Source organism: Dromiciops gliroides, chromosome 4, assembly GCF_019393635.1.
Source record: "Dromiciops gliroides isolate mDroGli1 chromosome 4, mDroGli1.pri, whole genome shotgun sequence".
NCBI lineage: Eukaryota > Metazoa > Chordata > Mammalia > Microbiotheria > Microbiotheriidae > Dromiciops > Dromiciops gliroides.
The window spans coordinates 24,120,300-24,138,515 of record NC_057864.1 but is presented as its reverse complement, the minus strand read 5'-3'; the positions used below and the strand labels follow the sequence as shown (position 1 = coordinate 24,138,515).

General features: G+C 46.7%; 1 protein-coding gene across 1 annotated transcript in view; it reads left to right on the top strand.

Moving 5' to 3' along the window:
- LEXM (lymphocyte expansion molecule) overlaps nt 1-17,236 on the top strand; it is a 35,317-nt gene extending 18,081 nt beyond the window's left edge. Inside the window, exons 6-11 of the mRNA XM_044003064.1 lie at nt 4,551-4,694; nt 5,722-5,883; nt 9,091-9,219; nt 10,891-11,024; nt 12,420-12,560; nt 17,065-17,236. Coding sequence (XP_043858999.1) covers nt 4,551-4,694; nt 5,722-5,883; nt 9,091-9,219; nt 10,891-11,024; nt 12,420-12,560; nt 17,065-17,236 — 882 coding nt within the window. The remainder of the gene's footprint in view (nt 1-4,550; nt 4,695-5,721; nt 5,884-9,090; nt 9,220-10,890; nt 11,025-12,419; nt 12,561-17,064) is intronic.
- The last annotated feature ends 980 nt before the right edge of the window (nt 17,237-18,216 follow it).

Here is an 18,216-nt window from a genome sequence, read left to right as displayed (position 1 = left end):
GTCGTCGTAATTACACAGCATCTCAAACTCCTTTCTGCAAACTAAGATGAGGATCAAAGAATGCTTGCATCTGCAGGGATCTTTGAAAGCATCTACTCCAACTTCCTTATTTGACAGAAGAGAAAATGGTGGCTAACAGGGATGACTCAACCAAGGTTACCCAAGTAAGGAGCATGGAGAGATTTGAAATTGGGTCTTCCAACTCCAACTCCAGTCGTGCTTTCCCCCACTGTGCCCAAGGCTAGCTCCAACCGCCATGGAATCTCCCACTCCTCCAGTCAGCCACGAATGTGGCTTAAGCAAGCCCAGGGTGGATATACCTGGTTGCTGGGTGTTCTCTCCACCTTGTAGGCAGTTCCCTCTCCATACTCATTATCAGCAGAAAGGATTCACCTGGAAAGTGGGGATGGGGAGGGACACATAGAAAAGAGGAGTGGCCTTGGGCATGGAAGGGGATCCTCACTTTACATCCCTACCTGCATGACTCAGCATACATCGTGAGTGACAAAGGCAGCTTTCAAGGACTTCTGTGTCCCCCGGAGAACCTTCCCCCCACCTCTACCCTTTGAAAACCGAGTCTTCCTGCCTTGGATCTGGTGCATCAGCACCTTTTACTTTGACTGTTGCATTGTATTGCCCATTATTCTTTTTTTTTTTTTTTTTTTTTTTTTAGTGAGGCAATTGGGGTTAAGTGACTTGCCTAGGGTCACACAGCTAGTAAGTGTTAAGTGTCTGAGGCCGGATTTGAACTCAGGTACTCCTGACTCCAGGGCCGGTGCTCTATCCACTGCGCCATCTAGCTGCCCCGCCCATTATTCTTTATGCTCAGATGGTCCCTGTGCCATCACCCAGGTCATCCTGACCTCTTGCAAATCACTCACGAAGCTGTCCGCCTCTTCATGTCTGCTGGGGTGAGGGATGCGACAGGTCACCTGTGAGACAGTGGGGTATGGGGGCGGGAGAATCACCCCGGATTTGGAGTCTGAAGGTCTGAATTTGAATCTCCCTGGGCAAGTCACCTCACCGTTTGGATGAGAACATTAGGCTAGCTGCTCTCAAAGGTCCCACTGGCCACACACATTCTCTGATTCTAATTTTAGTTTGTTGAACCGTGTTTGGAATTAAAAGGGCTGAGCTTGGCCTCAGAGATCACCAGTCTTTGCAGAGCTGGGGGACCATGGGTGTGGAACATCTTCTGATCAGAATCACTTGATGTGCCAGTTATTTTTATGAACTGGTGCAGTGCTTGGCACATGATAGATACTTCAATACTTATCGATCCATGGATTTCCAATCCACCATCCTCTTAGCTTCCCTAATTCATCATTCCCTGCCTTTGACATCATCAGTGGTGGAATGTCAATCAGAGGCACCTGGGTGGCCCCCCTTTTCCCATAAAACATCTGGTCCCCTTCCACACTGGGGGGGGGGGACTGCTTTGGCTCTGTAGTATGTGATTGGCTTAGGTGCCCCATCCCAAGGAGCCGAGGGCCAGGCCAGGAGGGCACCTCTCACCCTGATGGTCAGTTTCCTTCTTCCTCCTCCCGGACTTGAGGATAAAGGCTCCCAAATCTAGGGCCCAGGTGGGGAACCTCTCTGAATAACAGGGACCCATCTGTGTTCCTGGTCCCTACCCCACCATTATGCCCCCTCAGTCTTTAAACTGTGTCACAAGGCCTGACCTGGCATGAGTTTTGCACCAAGTGAACAGCCCCTTTGGCATCATTTATAAGCACTGTTGCTCCCCATGTCACCCCACTCTCCACTCCAGGGGCTGCCTGTTAAAACCTTAGGATCCAGTACAAACTCTTCTGTTTGCCATTTAAAACACCTCACACCTTGGTTCCAAACTACCTGTCCAGCCTTGGTATACATCATCCTCCATGAACTCTTTAAAATAGATTTTAAAAGTCTTTTTTTTCCTTGAAATGCATTTAATTCTCCAATTTGTTTCCCCAACTAGACACCAGAGTGAATGCACTCTTCAGTCGAGCCAAAGTGGCGCTCTTGCTGTTCCTCACCCACGGTCTTCTGTCTCTCAGCTCTGTGACTTTCCCCAGGCTGTTCTTCCTCTTTACCTCTCCCTCTTCGGATGTCTGAGAAATCTCCATGTCCATTTCCTACTCAGCTTCACTAATCCATATACCCCTGCCTGGGACAAGTTGTTTCTTTCAGTACTTAGCTCAGTTGCCAACTTCTGCATGAAGACTTTGTTGAGAGAGAGATAGAGAGATGTATATATGCACACACACACATATTTGTATGTGTATCTATACACAGGTACATATGTTTATATATACACACATAAATACATACATGTGTGAATAAATAGACGTTTTTATACAGTTGGTTGTTCCCTGAGAGGACCAAAATGACATCCCTATGTTGGAGTCAAGGTACACTGTGCCCAACCATGGCTGATGAGACCAATACAAACCTGGAAGGCTCTACCACAGGTCAGGCACAAATAGTCCATGTGAACATTTGGAGCTGAGATGTGTCCACATTTGCCTGTCTCATGTTCCTTCTGAGCTCCTGCATTTCTGCTCTGCTCACAGAGCACAGCCCCTTCTTTGATGCAAGCATGCCATGCTGGGGAGCCTTGTGCCAGGGTCTCCCATGTCTCACAATGGAATCCAGAGTTCTTCAGAGACACCTTGAGAGTGTCCTTGGACAACTTCCTCTGACCTCCATGTGAGTGCTTGCCTTTCATGAACTCTATGTAAAATATTCTTTTCAGAGACAGCTAGGTGGCGCAGTGGTTAAAGCACCGGCCCTGAATTCAGGAGTACCTGAGTTCAAATCCGGCCTCAGACACTTGACACTTACTAGCTGTGTGACCCTGGGCAAGTCACTTAACCCCCATTGCCCGCAAAAAAAAAAAACAACAAAAAACAAAACAAAACAAAACAAAAAACCTAAATACTCTTTTCGGCAAGCCTAAATTTGGCATGCAAACCATGTGGTCAGCAGCCCGATTTGCTCTCTCTGCAGTCGAGTTTGAATGCTTGGCCGTTCAACTTGAGAAAGGACCTCAGTGTCCTTATCTTGTCGGCTCATCTTCAGAATCTTCCTAAGATAATCCACATGGAATCTATTCGGTTTCCTGGCATGGCGCTGGTAGGACTATCCAGGTTTCACAGGAATACAGCAATGAGGTCAGCAGAGTGGCTCTGTAGACCTTCAGTTTGGTGGGCAGCCTAGTCCCTCTGCTCTCCCACACTTTCCTTTGGAGCCTCCCAAATACTGAGCTAGCTCTGGCAGTGAATATCATCATCTTTGTGTACATCTATGGAAAGTATACTGTCGAGATAAGTGAATTTATCCACAGTATTCACATTTCTCCATTTGTTGTAACTGATGTTTCCACATATGGATGGTGTGGTACTGGCTGGTGGAGAGCCTGTGTTTTCTTGTTAATTGTTAGACCAAAATTAGCACGAGCAGCAGAGAATCGATCCATATTCTGTTGCATGTCAGCTTCAGAGGCTGCATTGAGTGCACAGTTATCTAAGTCATGCACCAAACCCTCCACTTTGGTCTTGGCTTGTAGCCTTTTCAAGTTAAATAATTTACCGTTAGTGCAGCAGCTGACCTTGATGTTGTGTTTTTCCTTGTTGAAGGCATCTTATAACATTGCTGTAAATGTCACGCTAAAAAGCATATATGTATGTGTATATATATGTATATATACACATATATGTATATATACACATATATGTATATATACACATACATAACACGCAGATAAAACACAAATAAAATAGTGCTATTTTCTCCTCCTCCCCACTCTCTACCATATTTACCATATATTTATTGTATATGTATACATGCATATATACACATATATGCATGAGGGTGTGTGTGTACAGAGAGAGAGAGAGGAGAGAGGGAGAGAGAGAGAGAGAGAGAGAGAGAGAGAGAGAGAGAGAGAGAGAGAGAGTTGTCCTGATAGAATAGAAATTCGTTGAGGGCAGGATCTTTCTGTTTTTGTTTTTTGCAGGCAATGGGGTTTAAGTGACTTGCCCAGGGTCACACAGCTAGTAAGTGTTAAGTGTCTGAGGTCAGATTTGAACTCAGGTACTCCTGAATCCAGGGCCGGTGCTTTAACCACTGCGCCATCTAGCTGCCCCCTAAGGATCTGTTTGTTTTTGTAGCCCCAGTACTTAGTTCAGAGCTCAGGGCACAGAGGTGCTGAACAAATGCTTGTTTATTGAATGACTGATGGATGGGTTCTTGCAGTTGGCCTCTATCCATGGGGCAGCAGCCCATGCGACCTCCAAGTCGGCTGTATGTGCCTGGCTCCTACGTCCAGGTCCTTCTGGAGCCGACGCCTGCACAGACATACCAGGGATCCCGACATTAGACTGGCAGCTCCACAAGGGCCCGAATGCTTCCTTTTTCACCTTCCTGCCCCCAGCTCTGAGCACAGGGCTTTGCCTACAGGAGGCGCTTAATCAATGCTTGTTGAATCACACTGAGTTTCATAGGCTGAATGGAGCATTTCCTCACCGTGACTCTCCTAATGCTGGTCATTCCTCTGATTCTAGGGCAGCGGCTTATCCCCGGGCACCTACACCTTCAAAAGCGGAATGGAAGAACTACTGACCAAGACCATCAGCAAGCGCGGGCCTTATGATGTTTTCTCTGGTGACCGGTCCATGCCTATCGCTTATGGGCATTATGCCACCCAGGTCTGTACTCTGGTCCTCCATGGGAGGGTCACTCATTCCGGGGCATCTGCATTAACCATAGAGGAGGGGCAGGGCGCATCTCCCCCCAAAGTTGGTGAGCCCTGGCAGGAGTCAGGAGGGATTAGTTGGCCCCCCTCCCCCTTCTCAAGGCCTTGGTTATAAGCTCTGAACTACAATCCATTAGAAAGCCAGAGCTCAAAGGGGCTTTGGAGCATAGAATGTTAGCATCAGGTGGTAGGAAAAGCCTGGGTTCAAATCCCACCTCCAGCACTCACCAGCTATGTGGCTATCATCAAGGTACTCTGAGCCTTTGTTTCCCCATCTACCTAATTCATGGGGTGCTTCCAAGGATCAGGTGAAATTATGTGAAGTGTATTACAAACCTTCAGGTGCCCCTTATGTATCAGCTATTGCTGTTATTACTGTTCATATCCTTTGACCAATTATCAATTGGGGAATGACTTGTATTTTTATAAATTTGACTCACCTCTCTATATAATATATGAAAAAATGTTCTAAATCTTTATTGATTAGAGAAATGCAAATGGAAACAACTCTTTGAGATATCATCTCACGTCTATCAGATTGGCTAAAATGATAGAAGGGGAAAATGACAAATGTTGGAGAGGATGTGGAAAGACTGGGACACTAATATATTGTTGGTGGAGCTGTGAACTGATCCAACCATTTTGGGGAGCAATTTAGAATTATGCCCAAATTATCATAAAATTGTGCATATTATTTGACCTTGCAAGGACTTGAAATGTCAAATAGGAGGTGACAGGGAGTCACTGGAGTTGATTGATCAGGTCACAGTCAGACCTAAGAGCACTTTGGTCATATTCCTAGAGATAAGAGTTGAACTTGTGGAAGCTGATGAAGAGGAGATAAGGGAGCCCAGAATGGCCCAAACATCACAAGCTTTGAATTCTATCCAGTTGTTTATGGGTCACAGCACATTCCCACTGTAGGGAAGATGTCCTTTATTTCTTTATTATCATTTCTCTGCATTGTTCTTGGACCCTAGAAAAAAAAGCCATTTGAGCTGTTCTCATTCAAGAGCTTTGTGGACGAGCTGAATTCAGATGCCAGGAAGAAACATGGAGTCTTTGGAAAGCTGTCGCGGAACCCAGCCGTGCCCACTGAGAGGATATTCTGTTCTACTCTCAGCCAGTGGCCCATCAAGCAGGTCAGTGGACTCTGCTTCTCTCTTCTCCTTCCTTCCCAGATACAGGTGGTCCTGCCCTCCCTCTTCATTTAAGTCCATGTTTCCGGGTCCCTCCAGTGCCTTAGGAGAGATAGTGAGAACTGGGAGAGAAACATGGACTGTGATCTCAAATCTTCCATAGACTCATTATGTGACCTGGAACAGAGCATCTCATCTCTGATTTTCAATTTCTTCCTCTGAGATGAAGGGGTTGGACTACACGAGGGTCGGCAGCTTTTAAAGGGAGGCAGTATGGTGTGATGGAAAGAACACAGAATTTGGAGTCAAAGGGTTCAAATCCTGGCTTTGCCATTTACCACCTGTTTGACCTTGGGCAGGTCACCTAACTTGCAAGTTTCCTCCTTTGTAAATTGAGAGTGGCCTCCAAAACCCCATTTGGTTATAAATTTCTGATGTCTTGATATTAAGATCCATTTTCTGAAGTGTTTATGAAGTATAACTTTTTGAAGAGCTGTCCCCATAATATGTGTTTATATACACAGACACATTTGTCACTTGGTTTCAGAAGATTCGATAGCAATAATAATAATAGCTAACATTTATATAGTGCTTCCTGCGTGCCAAGCACTGTGCTAAGCATTTTCCTCACAACAACCCTGAGAGGCAACTGCTGTTATTATCCCCATTTTCCAGTTGAGGAAACTGAGGCATTAAATGACAACCATGATCGCATAGCTAGTGAGTACCTGAGGCTGGATTTGAATTCAGGTTTTCTGGCTTGGTGCTCCATCCAGTGCACCACCTGGCTGCCTAGCAATCTCATCTGTGCCGGTTTGTACATTTTTATTCTTTAATTTATACAAGCAGATATGCTATCGAGGTGGGCAGCTAGGTGGCGCAGTGGATAAAGCACTGGCCCTGGATTCAGTAGGACCTGAGTTCAAATCCAACCTCAGACACTCGACACATACTAACTGTGTTACCCTGGGCAAATCACTTAACCTTCATTGCCCTGCCCTTCCGTTCCCTTCCCCCAACTCCAACCAAAGAATTATTATTGTTCCCATCCCGTAGTGACTGTTTAAAATTCACGTTGGCCCAGGGACTGGGAGGAGAGCCCTGAGGGTCCTCTGTGACCTTTTCCCATGAATAGATTAGGTTTTGCAGAGGAGCAGAGACAGCCTGGTCCGGAGCGGGTGGGCCATGGAGCAGAAGAGTGGGGAGGGGGACGTGGCAAGGAGGAGCTCACCTGCTCCACCATCTGTGCTTTACCTAATGGATCTTGATACGTGAATGCTAAACCCCTCGGTCTTTTCCCGGCTGTAAGTGCCATCAATGCCTTCTATATCCAGCCCATTTCTCTACCTTCTCTCTCTCTCTCTCTCTCTCTCTCTCTCTCTCTCTCTCTCTCTCTCTCTCCAAAGCCTTCTCCTTCTTCCTGGAAGTAATCTTTTTGAAGGAAAGATAGTTTGTGATTCCTGTGGTTTGTTTTCTCATCACCTGGATTTCCTCCTCTATCCTTCCCTCTGTGAATCCCATCCATGCTGTCCAGGCTTCTTCTGACAGTATCATTTGTGCCCAGATAAATCCTACCGGCAGTGGGTACTAGCCAACATTGTTTGGGTGGGTTCTCCATCACCTCCTGGAAAAGTGCAAGATGGGAGAGCCCTCTACCGTTATATCCAATTCTCCCCTCAGCAGGGAATCATCCACTGCTACTGTGTATTTCTCCTTAGCCCGACCCTTGCTAGATCCGATGAGATAACACTTGTCAAAGTGTTTTGCAAACCTTAAAGGCTAAATAGATGCTTGTTCTTATTACTACCTGACACACAGTTGGTATTTACTAAATGCTTGTTGATTGAGTCATGATTTACCCCTTAATTCCATGGAATACCCATTTAGACATTATATGTGGTAGAAGTGTACATAAATTTAGAAGTTCTTTGTAAAAAGGAAAAGAAAAGAAAGAGCCTCACATTGTCTGGGCAGCTATCCCCAGTGCTTAACTCCCCCTCCTCTACTCCCCACTCCCCCAGTACATAAGAGGGAGTCAGGCCTGATACTCCTACTCATAGCTGACCCCTGGGGATTTTGTAACTGCTGGTGGAGCAGTTTTTGTGTGCAGCTGATAAACTGGGAAGAGGGAGGTAAGGGAGATTAGCAGGAAAAGCTCCTCAGAGCCGATTCTGGTTTGTTGGGGGGGGGGGCGGCAGGGCAATGAGGGTTGCCCAGGCTCACACAACTAGTAAGTGTCAAGTGTCTGAGGCCGGATTTGAACTCAGGTCCTCCTGAATCCAGGACCGGTGCTTTATCCACTGCACCACCTAGCTGCCCCCAGAGAGGATTCTGTTTGGAGTGAGAGTGCAGCCTGTGGGGAAGCTGGAAGTTTAGGATGCCCTCAAGTTAGGGAGCTTGTGACTGGACTGGAGGGGAGGGAGGAAACAATGGGTATTGGCTCAGTTTCCTCCTTTATAAAATAAGGGGGTTGGACCGGATGACTGCTAAGGTCACTTCCAACTTTCAATCTGGAAGTCATTTAACCTCCTGATGCTCCGGGCAGCCATCTGAAGGGCATAAGTTACAGACAATGTGCCAACCCACACGGGTGGAGGGAGTTCCCAAATTTGGGTGTTTCCTATTATCAGTGAAATCACAAGCCCAGCTCCTTTGAGATAAACTGCACTAGTACTTTGAGAAGGGATGCTGTATGCCCTGGGTCCTCATGCCTTCTCAGTGAGAGATGTGGGCATTTTCTTGGCCATGGTGGCCAACCCTTGGCAACTCACCAATCATCCCAGTTCTAAACCCGTTAGCCTGTGCACTGGGAAGAAAGCCCCTGAGAAAGAGCTTGGAGGACCTTTGAGGGTGGTCTCATGTGGCAATGGATGAGAGCTGAGCCCTAGGTTCTCATCTGTAAACTGTGTTTGAGCCTCTGTTTCCTTATCCATAAATCCATCATATCTGTCCTGCCCATCTCACAGAGCTGTTGTGAGCAAACCTCTCCATAGAATGGTCCGCCATGCTCCTAAAATCAGGTCGCCATGTGCATGTCTAGCTAGTCCTTCATCTTCTCCCATTGCCCTACGTCCCTGAGGTGAATTTTTCTGTTGCCTCCCAAGGAAGGGGGTAGGGGGTGGGGGAAACTTGCCCAGAGGAGGAGGGAGGAGGGAAGGGAAGAGTCCTGGGATCTTCTGCCTGGCTCCACCCATCATTTCTCTTTCCTAGTGTAACCTGGGCCCAGGCTCCTACAACCCTAAACCTGTGCCGGGTTATGAGTTAAGCAACCAGCATCCATTTGGATCTTCTTCTAAGAGGGTAGACCTGAAATCCTACCAGAACTTTGTTGGAAATACGGTAAGTCCAAAAACAAAAAGAAAACAAAAAGAAAAAAGAAAACAAAAGGACCAGCTAGGTGGCTCAGTGGATAGAGTACCAGCCCTGGATTCAGGAGAACCTGAGCTCAAATCTGGCCCCAGATACTTAACAATTACTAGCTGTGTGACCCTGGGCAAGTCACTTAACCCCAATTGCCTCACCAAAAAAAAAAAGGAAAGAAAGAAAGAAAGAAAGAAAGAGGGGAAAAAGGGGTGGACAAGGAGAAAGGAAAGCCAGTATGGCCAGGAGTCAAAATAAGGAGGGATATGGCAGCAGGATGCCATCCCACTTCCTTTTGGGAAAAATTGAAACCAACCTTAAATCTGGGTCTGTTAAGAGGAATAAAGAAACCCAAGCATCCTACGCTCTTATTTCTGTGAGGGAAACCAATGACCTCATCTTATGTCAGTCACAGAAAAGTAGTTGAGTGGGGGAGTCTTTCTGAGACCTTTGCCAAGGGACCCCACAATTCAGATCCCGAGTGGTCAGAAAATAAGGATATGGGATGGTTGGGGTATTGGGTCCTTTGGGAAAATAAAGAAGTGGGATGGCTATTGAGTTAGAGTTTGTGGTCCACTAAATATTGCTTGATTGAGATTATCTGCTATATACAGGATGGGCCAAAAAAGGGCTTTCAATATTTTAAAACTCCTTGATTTTAAAATTTTCAATACCATCAATAGCATTGTATACAGTATATACAGTATATATAAATCTGATAAATGGTGAAAAAATTTTTTAAATTTTTTCAAAAAGTTATTAAAACATGACTCTGGGGGGCAGCTAGGTGGTGCAGGGGAAGAAGCACTGGTCCTGGATTCAGGAGGACCTGAGTTCAAATCCAGCCTCAGACACTTGACACTTACTAGCTCTGTGACCTTGGGCAAGTCACTTAACCCTAATTGCCCTGCCCAAAAAACGCAAGAATTAAAAAAAAAAAAACCCAAAACCTACCATGACTCTGGCCCGCCCTGTAGAAGAGGGTTTAGCCTTATTCTGCTTGACCTCAAAAAGAAATGCATAGGGGAGCAGCTAGGTGGCGCAGTGGATAAAGCACCGGCCCTGGATTCAGGAGTACCTGAGTTCAAATCCGGCCTCAGACACTTACTAGCTGTGTGACCCTGGGCAAGTCACTTAACCCTCATTGCCCTGCTAAAATTAAAAAAAAAAAAAAAAAAGAAATGCATGGGGGCAGCTAGGTGGTGCAGTCGATAGAGCACCAGCCCTGGAGTCAGGAGTACCTGAGTTCAAAACCAGCCTCAGACACTTAACACTTACTAGCTGTGTGACCCTGGGCAAGTCACTTAACCCCAAATGCCTCACTTAAAAAAAAAAAAAGCATGAAAATTGCAGAAAACAAGTCCATTAATAAACATTTATTAAGCACCTACTATATTCCAAGCACTGTGATAAGTTCTGGGGATACAAAAAGAGGCAAAAGGAGGCTCTCCTTTCAAAGGAATTTACAATCTAACCGGGGAGGTGACACGCAAACAAATATGGACAAACCAAGCTGGGACCAAACAGAGGTCAGAAGAAATGTGGCCTCTGACTTCCCTCCAGGCCTGTCATGCTGGGAGGAGGTGTCCACTGGCAAGTCTAGACACCCAACCGCTTTGCAGGTGCCTGTTTTTGTCTTGCTCCCTTCAGAACCCTGTGGGTGTTGGACGGTACAACAGCACAAAACATGAGGCAAGAGACAGACAGCAACGGTACCGGTCACTCTATCTGTCCAAACCTGACCGCTATCCGTGTGAAGACTACACGAAAGAGTCAATCCTACAGTAAGTGAAGTCCAGAGACCCTGGGATTTAGGGCCTGGGGGATGGGCCGGGTGTACTGAGGATGGATGGGTGGCTTGGGAGGTCCAGGTTCCTGAGACCAGCTTTCAGGTAGGATGATTTAAGTCACAGAATGTTAAACGAGCAAGGGACCTTCAAGAACACAGACTGTCAGAGCTATAAGTCAAAGGTCATCTAGATCATTCGAACAAAGTGTCTGACTGTTAGAGTTTCCATTTTAGAGAGGTGTGTGTGTGTGTGTTCACATGCCTTTCCTTTGTGCCTCAGTAATATCCATGGAGCATCTGGGTGGTACAGTGGATAGTGCACTGGCCCTGGAGTCAGGAGGAGCTGAGTTCAAATCTGACCTCAGACATTTAACACTTCCTAGCTGTGTGACTCTGGGCAAGTCACTTAACCTTAATTGCCTCAAACATCCTGGGCCATCTCTAGTCGTCCTGATGTAGATCTTGCCACTGGCCCCAGATGGCTTTGGAGAAGAGAGTGAGGTTGGTGACCTTGCACAGCCCTGCCTCACTTCAATCCAACTCACTGCAAGTCACAGCATCACCCCAATGTCCTGGTCCTCTTTGACAATGAAGGACCAACAAAACAGCTGCCTACAAGAAACCAGAGTAGGAGTGTCTAGTGCCCTCATTAGAAGGATTGGCCCCAGCTGCTACCTTCCTGCTGCCTGTACTTCAGCTGAACCAAATTAAAATGGAATTATTGTGGTTCAGTCACGTCTGACTCTAGTATGGAATTTCCTTCTCCAGCCCATTTTACAAATGAGGAACTGAGGCCAACAGGGGGAAGTGACTTGCCCAGGGTCACACAGCTAGGAAGTATCTGAGGCTGGATTTGAACTCAGGAAGATGAGTCTTCCCGACTGCAGGTCCTACACTCTATCCATGGCACCACCCAGCTGCTCTTAGTAGGCACTTAATAAATATTTGTTGAATTTCCCTCCAGCAGGGAAAGGAACTTGGCCACATAGCATTGAATCCAAGACTCAGACCAGGTCTTATCACTCTGTGAGTCTAGCATTCTAGCAAGACCTTTGCAGGGACCCTCTGTCCAAAGAGGATAATTATCCCTGATGATCTTCCATAAAGCACTAGATGGAAGGAGCTAGAAGACACTTTAGCCTGGTGTTGGAGTCAGAGGTCCTGAGTTCAAATCCTAGTGCAGCCTCATACTGCTGTTTGACTTCGGAGCCATTGCTAACCTCTCTTTGGCCTCCATTTCAACATCTGTAAAAAGGGACTTCTCTAAGGTCCTGTTCAGCTCTAAAGCTATGACACGATGGATGTTATAATGATCCTTTACAGGCCGGCCAGTTGTCTGAATCTGCTGCTGTTCTTCCCCCTCCCTTTATTTTGCTTCTGCTTCTTCTAGGCAGCGACTCATCCCCTTTAACAAAGGGAAGAATTATCAGCCTTTTGATCACAGTTCTGACCCCCCTCCCTCGAGTTCCTCACAAAGATGTATAAGATCAAGGCACGAGCCACGCTCTCCAGAGACGCCTGGTCATTCAAAGTAGGAGGGAAGCATGGGACATGGGGGACACAGGGAGGGAAAATTTGGGAGAGAAAGAAGACACCGCAAAGCTGGGATTTCAGCTCAACACATCAGCCTGGCGCTAGCCCCGGAAACTGGCTGGGACACACTTTTGTTTCAAGAGATCAGTCAATTTGAAAGTCCAAAGAGGACCCTTGGTTTAACTGGGTAAAGAAGGTCAACAAACCCATGCATACTGCAGGTGGTGTTTGGGAAGAGGGTTCCTATCCATCCTTTTTCAAAACATTTTCTGGGTTTTGGTGCATTAAAGTATGGATTGAGGGGAATGCATCGAGCCTCTGTTGGGACTGAGCCAGGCGCACCAGGGAATGAGAAGTGTATTGGGTAGAGCTGTGTGTGTCTGCCTGTGTGCATGGGCATCGTCTGGAGATGCTTTCAACTTGAGATGCTACTCCCTAACTAGGGCCTTGTGACCAGGGTGGGGCTGGGGGAGTAAAGAAGAAAGGAAGATGGGGGTGGAGTAGACAGGAGGCAGGGAGTTTCACAGGTAGGTGTCAGGAGGCAACTTGTACTGAATTTGGAGTTCGTCCGGATAAAAACAATTTACTGAGAACTGACTGATCCCCCACCTACTTCCCATTCCCAGGCTAATGAATTGCCTGGGGCAAACCAATCTTTGTGATTCAAGATTATTTAGTCTTATGATCTCCCCCAAAGATTCCCCACCTTACTCAGGGACTTTAGGTTTTTATGTAAAAGGATCCATTTATATTAAGTAACTTCTAAAGTGGCTTCTATACTTAACACAAGGGCAGTCTCATAGTTCCCTTTGTTCTGTTACCCCCTATAAACCCTGTCCTCAGTCCCCATCTTTGGGTATTCCTAGCATTCTTGCTTTGTGATATTCCAAGTTATAGATCTTCTGTCCCAATTAAAGACCTTATTTTTCCTATATTGATAGTTTCATTAATTTTCAGGTTAATAGTCCCCTGGGTTTGAGTGGCTTACCTGTGTGACCTCACATTAAGTCACTTATCTCCGAGCCTCCACAAGCACATTTGAAAAATGGGGAATTAATACTATTACTGCTCTCTACCTTATGTGAACAAAGTGCTTTGCAAGCCTAAGAAGGCTATCTAGAAATGAATAACTAGAGATCAGAAAAAATGCCTGGAGAAGTCAAGGGGGCTGTCCAAGGCGATTCAGCTGCTGAGTTTTCCTGTTGGGATCTACACCTCTCTACCTTCTCAGCTCCAAGTCACTGGCTCCTTCCACAATGCCAAGCTGTCTCTTGTTATGGCCTGAAAGTGGGGGTGGGAGACACTTAATACTTTATCTTAAATTATATTCTATTCCCTTTAACAATTTTCTGACTTACTACTGTCTCCATCGAAATTAAGGCAAACTGAGGCACAAAGTTCCAAGCAGGTGCAGTTTATTCATAAGGCCAGCAATCACCAATAAAAGGGGAAGTTTGGTATCTAGGCTCTTTTTTAAAAAACATGGCTGTCAGGTAGTCCAATAATTCTTTGTGTGTGTGTGTGGGGGGGGGGCAATGAGTTAAGTGACTTGCCCAAGGTCACACAACTAGTAAGTGTCAAGTGTCTGAGGCTGGATTTGAATCCAGGACTGGTGCTTTATCCATTGTGCCACCTAGCTTCCCCCCCCAATAATTCTTTTTTTTTCTTTTTCTTTTCCCCAGGGCAATGAAGGTTAAGTGACTTGCCCAGGGTCACACAGCTTAGTTAAGTGTCAAGTGTCTGAGGCTGCATTTGAACTCAGGTCCTCCTGAATCCAAGGCCAGTGCTTTATCCACTGCACCACCTAGCTGCCCCCCCCCTTGCAAATAATTCTTAAATTATCTCTCACTGATCTATTTCCCAGGCCAGTTATTTTTTCAATGCCATATTTTCTTCTAATTTTTCCATTCTTCTAGTTTTGTTTTATTGCTTCTTGATGCCTTATTGAGTCATTAGCTTCCACTTTTTAAGAAATTATTTTCTGGGGCAGCTAGGTGGTACAGTGGATAGAGCACCGGCCCTGGAATCAGGAGTACCTGAGTTCAAATCCGGCCTCAGATGCTTGATACTTACTTACTAGCTGTGTGACCCTGGGCAAGTCACTTAACCCCAATTGCCTCACCAAAAAAATCCAAAAAACAGCCCTCCCCCCCCCCCCAAAAGAAATTATTTTCTTCAATGGGTTTTTGTACTTCTTTTTCCATTTGGACAATTCTGCATTTTAAGAAGTTCTTTTCTTCAGTGAATTTTTGTACCTCCTTTTCCATGTGACCTATTCTGCTTTTTAAGTTATTTTCTTCAGTGAATTTTTGTCTCTTTTTACATTAGGCCAATTCTGTTTTTTAAAGTGTTGTTTTCTTCAGTATTTTTATGCCTCTTTGACCAGGCTTTTATTATCTTTTCATAATTTCCAAGCATCACTCTCATTTCTTTTTTTTTTTTTTGCAGGGCAGTGGGGGTTAAGTGACTTGCCCAGAGTCACACAGCTACTAAGCATCTGACACTACATTTGAACTCAGCTCTTCCTGATTCTGGTGTAGCTCTCAATCCACCTAGCTGCCTGCTTGGTAGTCCCTAGAAAACATTCATATTCATTCTCTCTCTCTCTCTGTTTCTCTTTGTCTTTCTCTGTCTGTTTCTCTCTCTCCCCCCTTTTCCTCTCCCTCCCTTCCTCCCTCCTCCCAGGCTTAAGAATGTTGGGGGGGCGCAGCTAGGTGGCACAGTGGATAGAGCACCGGCCCTGGAGTCAGGAATACCTGAGTTCAAATCCGGCCTCAAACACTTAACACTTACTAGCTGTGTGACCCTGGGCAAGTCACTTAACCCCAATTGCCTCACCAAAAAAAAAAAAAGTTACAGGGACCACACATATGTAATAGGCTGGAAATCACTACATTTCTTTCAAAACCAAGTTCAGGAGCCACCTCCTAGATTTGAGGCTGGATGGGAATTTGGAGATAGCCTAATCCAACCACTGCCCTTTGCATGTGAAGAAACTCAGGCCCAGGGATGGGAAGAGACTGGGTTAAAGTAACACAGAGTTGGTAAGTAGGAGAGTCTAGATTTGAACTCGGGTCTTCTAATCCCGAATCTAGTGATCTTGGGTTCCAGATGACACACACATGCTCAGGACAGCAGTTAGGAGTCGGGTCGGAAGCTGGGCTCTATGGCTTAACTAGCTCTATGACCTTGGACTTGGAGCCGGAGTCCCAGCTCGGCTGTAACCTGTGTGCCCAGGTAAGTGGCTTCATCCCTGCTCTTCAGGTGACAGTTTTCTTGTCTGTGAAATGGGAGGCTCTCAATTCTCCATTTGTGCTCTTACAAGATGCTGCCGTGCCTTTGCTTTGGAGATTGAAGATGCTGATAATGTACCCTATAAAGTGCCCTGAAATTCAATAAATAGTGCTGTATAATCTGGAGGATTTGGAGAATGCTTTGTTGTTGCTGCTGTCAAATCATTTCACTCCTGTCCAACTCTACATGACCCCATTTGGGGATTCCTTGGCAGAGGTACTGGAGTGGTTTGCCATTTCCTTCTCCAGTTCATTTTACAGGTGAGGAAACTGAGGCAAACAGGACTAAGGGACTTGCCCAGGGCCCCACAGCTAGCAAGTGTCTGAGGTCAAATTTGAACTCAGGCCCTCCTGACTCCAGGCCTGGTATTGTATGCACCATGGTACTATCTAGCTGCTTACATCTCTGTAAACTCCAAAGTACTTTGAAAAGAAAAAAGCAGCTTGTCAACTGGAAAGTATGCTGGAATGCAGAGTTATTTAAACTCTAGAGTGCCTTGAAAAACCGAAGTTCTCTGTAAAACACAAAATAGTTTGAAATTGCAAAGTATCTGATAAACTTTTAAGTGCTTGGAAAAAATTAATTGTGTTGAAATTGCCAAGTTCTTAATAAAGTCTAATAATTTGAAAATGTAAAATACTCTGCAAACTCAAAAGTTCTTTGAGGGGCAGTTAGGTGCAGTGGATAGAGCACTGGCCCTGGAGTCAAGAGGATCTGAGTTCAAATCTGGCCTCAGACACTTGACAATTACTAGCTGTGTGACCCTGGGCAAGTCATTTAACCCCAAATGCCTCACCAAAACAAACAAAAAGTCCTTTGACTCCTCCCCCTCTAATGTACTTTGAAGATCCCTGAAAATACCATGGAAGAAGCTGAAAATTGATCATAAACAAGGCATCTATCCATGAGTCAATCAACAAACCGCAAGTATACAATACTACGTGAGACAACCCCTGTTCTCAATGAGCTTGGCATGGCCCATTTCACTTGTGGAAGGCTGTGATCCCCACCCCCTTAGACAGCGCCAAAGTCTACTTCCTCATAGCTTCCCCTCGCGAGTCCTGGTTCTGCTCTCTAAATCTGAGCCCAAGCAGGTCAGCCTCTTGGCCTGTTTCCTCATCAGTAAAATGCAGGGGTTGGACAAAGCGAATTCTCTGGCCTCTTGCGAACCTGGCATTGTGTGTTTCTGACTAACTTGCGCGTTACAGGAATGTTCGGGGGACTGTGTGGGTGTTAGACTTGCTGGGCAGCGGCAGTTGTGCCACTGATTCACTTGTCAAAGATCCTGAAAAGATTATGGTGAAAGAACTGGAGAAAGCCGTACGTTTGGTGTGGCCACTTGGTGGCACCATCATGCAGAGTGACAGGGCCTGGAGTTGAGAAGACGCAGTTTCATGGGCTCAAATGTGGCCTGACAGCGACCAGCTGGGGGACCCTGGGACCCTGGTGACTGAACCCTGTGTGCCTCATCTGTAAAATGAGCTGGAGAAGGGAATGGCCGACCACTCCAGGATCTCTGCCGAGAAAACCCCTCGGACGGGATGGAAAAGGACTGAGCAATGACAACTGATACGGGGCGAATACATCAGAAGGGGGCTTGACCCTGCGGGAAGTAGCCCTGGAACCCCTAAAGGGAAATGCACATGCTTTGGGGGGACCTGGGATCAGGACAGGAGCATAAACATGAAGGTGCTGGAGCCCCTCAGGGACCTCCCAAAGAAGGGAGCGGTGGCCAGGGAGGGACGTCTGCGTCTGGGAAGGGATCTCGCAGTGAATGGACGCACAGCGTGGCTGAGCACCGCACTCTCCCAAAGCCTGGAGACGGTGGCTCGCTGACTGCCCAGAGCAGATGTGGGAGGGAGCAGGAGCGGAGGGTCACCCGAGCGGAGCCCCAAGGCAGGAGCAGGAGGGCCGGTCTGAGGGGGGAAGGCAGACTTCAGAAGGCTGGCCAGAACACTGCTTGGCTAGTCACAGCACAAGGTCTCTCCGACCAGCCCGGCTTCTGCTGCTGTACATAACGGTCAGCCCAGCTTTCATTAAGTGGCTCTTTGTCTGAGGAAGCCACCCAAGTGACCGTCCCAGCCTGGAGACAGAGGTGTGGCCAGACAGTATCAGCAGCTGGGACAGGTGGTGCCTACACTCATGCTTCCCCTCCCCCCACGCCGGGAGCTGCGCCAGGGGCCTCAACATGGTGGGCTCTCCCAGGGAGCTGCGCCAGCAGGTAATCCACACGCGGAGGCTCCCCCCATGACTGTGGGACTGACTCCCTTAAAGAAGTTCGGGCTTTGCTCCAAGACGCTGTATTGTTCTCCTCTGTGTATGCGGGAGAACGGGGATCTCTTGGAAGGGGACCCATTTTC